The sequence below is a fragment of the Fonticula alba genome (genome assembly GCF_000388065.1).
Source record: "Fonticula alba strain ATCC 38817 unplaced genomic scaffold supercont2.4, whole genome shotgun sequence".
Classification (NCBI taxonomy): domain Eukaryota; order Rotosphaerida; family Fonticulaceae; genus Fonticula; species Fonticula alba.
Genome location: NW_009242974.1, coordinates 1704181 through 1707882, shown reverse-complemented (window position 1 = coordinate 1707882; position 3702 = coordinate 1704181). Strand labels below are relative to the sequence as shown.

The following is a 3702-nucleotide window of genomic DNA, read 5'->3' as shown; positions in this document are numbered from 1 at the left end:
GCGCCCGGGCCCTGTCTGTGGCTGCGGCGGCAACCGGCCGCGGGCACCCGACACACCAAAAACACCCACCGCCTCCCCCGGGCCCGTGCCCGTTCCCCTCCCCACTCTCCGGGCACCAGCGACCGGCGGGACGACGCACGAACAGACCTGCCTACAACAGGCGCTCCCTCGTCGAGTGTTCCCACGCGCGCGCGTGCGCGGAACTCCCCGGGCGTGATCAGGTCACGTGCAATCAGGCGCTCGCTCGGACCCCACAATCCCCCTACCGCCCCTTTTGCCAATGTGTGTGTGCTCGCGAACGAAATGGATGCGGATCACAAGAAGTAAGAACACCGGTACTGGTGTATTCCACCCACAGGGTGCATGTCACAAGCTATTGGGTAGGCAGGAAGGTGGCAGGAACGACGGGGCAATTGCCCAGGCTGATGCCAGGCCTGCGCTCCTTCATGGAGCCCCCCTCCTCCGTGCTACTCAGGTGCATTTGCCTCCCCCCCCCCCCCTCAGCAAGTTTGGGGATGGAGGAAGAAGGAAGATGCGGCTTCCTGTCCGAACACAGGCGCTCCTTTCCTCAATCAGCGGCAAAGAGGCTCAAGTACATGTCGGATATCCGGACAAGGCCCTGGAGAGCCGACGCGGCGAGCGCCAGCACCAAGAGCACCACCACCGGCGCCATGGTCAGGAAAGTTAGCACCAGGGTCAGCATGCGCGTGTCGATCACTGCCCACTGGCTGATCTGCGCCCGGGGAGAAGTCCGAAGTTCGGTCAGAGAGATGGGCCCGGCCGGGCGCTGCACTCTCAGAAGGGCGCGCGGCTCCCTAATCAAGTCCGGGAGTTCTGTCAGTTCAAGGAAGTGCCAGTGCCCCCGACCGGGGCATATGCGAATGCACATATGTCGATGGGAGGAACCCACAGCGCGAGTAAGGGAAAGGAGGGGACAAAGGACCAATACACCGACACACGCAAACACAATCCGGGGGGTGTTCGGCCCCGCGCACGCGCAAGCCCCACCCTGCTCCGGCTCCATTGGTGGCCCCCTCGCATGCCTGCCCGACCGCCAACCTTGCCGCCCCCTGCGGTGGCCCATGGCCGAGACACCTCCCATCCGCTCGGACCCCGGGTGTAATGTGTGTGTGTGTGTGTGTATGCCGACATGCTACGCCCAGCGCGAAAGACAAACACACACACACACACAACACCCGGAGGAAGCCAGGGAGTAGGATACCGCAAGTGACGCAACGGGGAGACGGATCGTCGGTCCAGGCATGCCAAGGGCAGGAAGGGGGACTCGGAAGAGCCGGGCCACACAAGGCCTCGCGCTTGTGGCGTACCTCGCGACATGAGGACCTGCGCGTCACGGTCGAAGCGCGATGAGGAGGCTCCGGGTATCGTGCTGTCGCTGAGCCTCATGCCTCCGCCCGGACTCCGAGCCCGGAGCGAGGCAACCGCCAGCAGCAGCCCCGACCCGGTGGCTGATGGGAAGGATGGGTCATGCTGCTGCTGCTGCTGCTGCTGCTGCTGCTGCTGCTGCTGTTGTTGCTCATGATGCTGCTGCTGCTGCTGCTGCTGCTGCTGGATTTGTTGCTCATGCTGCTGTTGCTGATGCTGCCGCTGCTCGGTCGCGACGTCCTGCGACTTCTTGTGAATGGCCTGGCGAATGTGCGCCAGTGCCTGCCTCACGGGCAAGAGACATGTGAAGAGGGCGGGGATGGGAGCGGCCGTGGTGTCGGCGGCCGGTGCCATGGGCTGTGGCTGCGCCTGCGCCTGCGCCTGCGCCTGCGCCTGCGCCTGCGATTGCGAGTGCGACTGCGCCTGCAACAGCGGCTGCGCCTGTGACTGTGGTGACGGCGGGACCGGGAGGGGGACTGCCGAGGGTGCCGGGAAGTGGCCGCCGGCGGTCCCATGTGGCCGACTGACCAGTGACACAACAAACCGCCCTACCACACCCAAGGGCCGAGTCAGGGGCCAGCTGCCGGACCGGCTCCCATGCCCCTCGGGAAGAACATCCCGCGAGGTCCCGCCATCGGCCGTCGCACTCGGGTGCGATGAGATCTGGTGCCACAGGAGAAACGGACAGTAAAGCAGCCGCAGGATGGCCTGCAGCGCGAACAAGACAAATCCCCGGAAGTCCGACAGCGGGAAGAACTGACTCGAGGCAATGGGTGGATCACGGATCACCCGGCGCGAGGACACCGCAGCTGCAAAGGGCCACACCGTCATGGGGGGCGGAGGGGTGGGAGAGAGAGAGAGAGAAAGAGAATGAGACGCAGGACCACCACAGCGCCGCATGGCGAAGGGGGTGCCCAGGGGAGGCAGCGGCGAGAAGGAAGGCAGCGAGGGGTGTGGTCAGTGGATGAGCAAGCCAGCAGCCCTTGCGGATGCGCCCCACAACAAGGAGGGGCAGGGGAGGTCGAAGGGAAAGAAGCGCACGGGCGGAAGGACACGCACGCCTGTACCGGAAGTCCACCAAGGACAAATTGTGCTCCAGGGCGGCGACAATGTCCCGCTCGATGCCCTGGTCAATGTTGATGTCGGGATTGATCAGCCCTAAGGGGGGAGACCCGCCATCCCATCCCCCACGGGAAGAGGCGTGCATGGGAAGCCGAGTGCGGAGCGGCCGGTCAGAGAAGGCCAACCCAGGAACATGGGCTGGGTCAGGCCCGGGGAAGGCAGCGTGCCAAAGGGTCTCGAATGCATGGGCATAGGGGCCTCGGCGTACCGGTGATGTCAAGCTGCCGGAGGCTCGAGTTGAATTGAATCGTCCGAACGAAGGAGCCCAGTGCCCCGTGCAGCCCGTCATTGCCTGGAGCAGGGGGCCAGGGGGAGGAGAGAGAGAGAGAGAGAAAGGGAGAGAAAGACGAAGGCGCGGGATCAGACAAAAGGGCCACCGAAAGGGGGGGGGACTGTGAGAACGGCGCCCGAGGAGGGACATCACAGGGGACATGCTGCCCCAGCAGGCCCACCACAGGGGCTGCCATAATCCGGCGGACACCACGTACCACGCAGCAGGCACGTTTCGAGGGAGTAGTTCCGAGAGAGCGCCTCTGCCAAGGCCCGAATCCCATCGACGCGGATGCAGTTGTCTGGTCGATGCGAAGAGAGATCGCCAAAACACATCCATTCGCACACGCACACGCACATGCAGCGCGGGGGGGGGGGGGGGGACCATGCCCATGTGCGCGCATGCAAACAGGCAACCCCCGGCCACCAAAGGACAGCTTGTGGTTAGGTCGCGCGGAAAGGCGGCCACCCATGTGCAGGGGAGCCCAGATAAAGCATGGGGGGGGGGGCACAATCCACCGGCACAGCAGCGGGAGTGGAAAAGAAAAAAAGAGAACCCACGCACAACTCAGGTCCAGCTGGCTCAGCTGGCACAGGCTGCCGACGGATTTCAGGTCCTCGAGGCTCAGCTGCTCCGGGTGCAGTGCGTCGCCATAGCGCCAGGGGGGCACACAAATGTAACTATCCTGCGTCGGGGGGAAGAAGAATTCCACCGGGCACAGGGAGAGGGAAATGAGCCGGGCCCCCTGGGGGGGGAGGGGGGGGGGGGGGGGGGGGGGGGGGGGGGGGGGGGGGGGGGGGGGGGGGGGGGGGGGGGGGGGGGGGGGGGGGAGGAGAGCCCGCAGGGAAGGTCAGTGTCAGAGAAGCAAGTCCAGCCCTTGGGGTTCCCCCTTTTGCTTCGCCTCCCGGCTCCCCGAGAGGGAG

The 3702-nt window shown here is 65.5% G+C and overlaps 1 protein-coding gene across 1 annotated transcript in view; it reads right to left on the bottom strand.

The window, feature by feature from the left end:
- Positions 1 to 330: 330 nt before the first annotated feature.
- Positions 331 to 3702, bottom strand: part of H696_02901 (hypothetical protein) — a gene marked incomplete at its 5' end in the record, with an annotated part of 5903 nt that continues 2531 nt past the window's right edge. The window contains 6 exons of the mRNA XM_009496796.1: positions 331 to 834; positions 1329 to 2195; positions 2446 to 2544; positions 2717 to 2800; positions 2997 to 3080; positions 3344 to 3524. Of these exons, the coding sequence (XP_009495071.1) occupies positions 569 to 834; positions 1329 to 2195; positions 2446 to 2544; positions 2717 to 2800; positions 2997 to 3080; positions 3344 to 3524 (1581 nt within the window). The 3' untranslated portion in view covers positions 331 to 568. The remainder of the gene's footprint in view (positions 835 to 1328; positions 2196 to 2445; positions 2545 to 2716; positions 2801 to 2996; positions 3081 to 3343; positions 3525 to 3702) is intronic.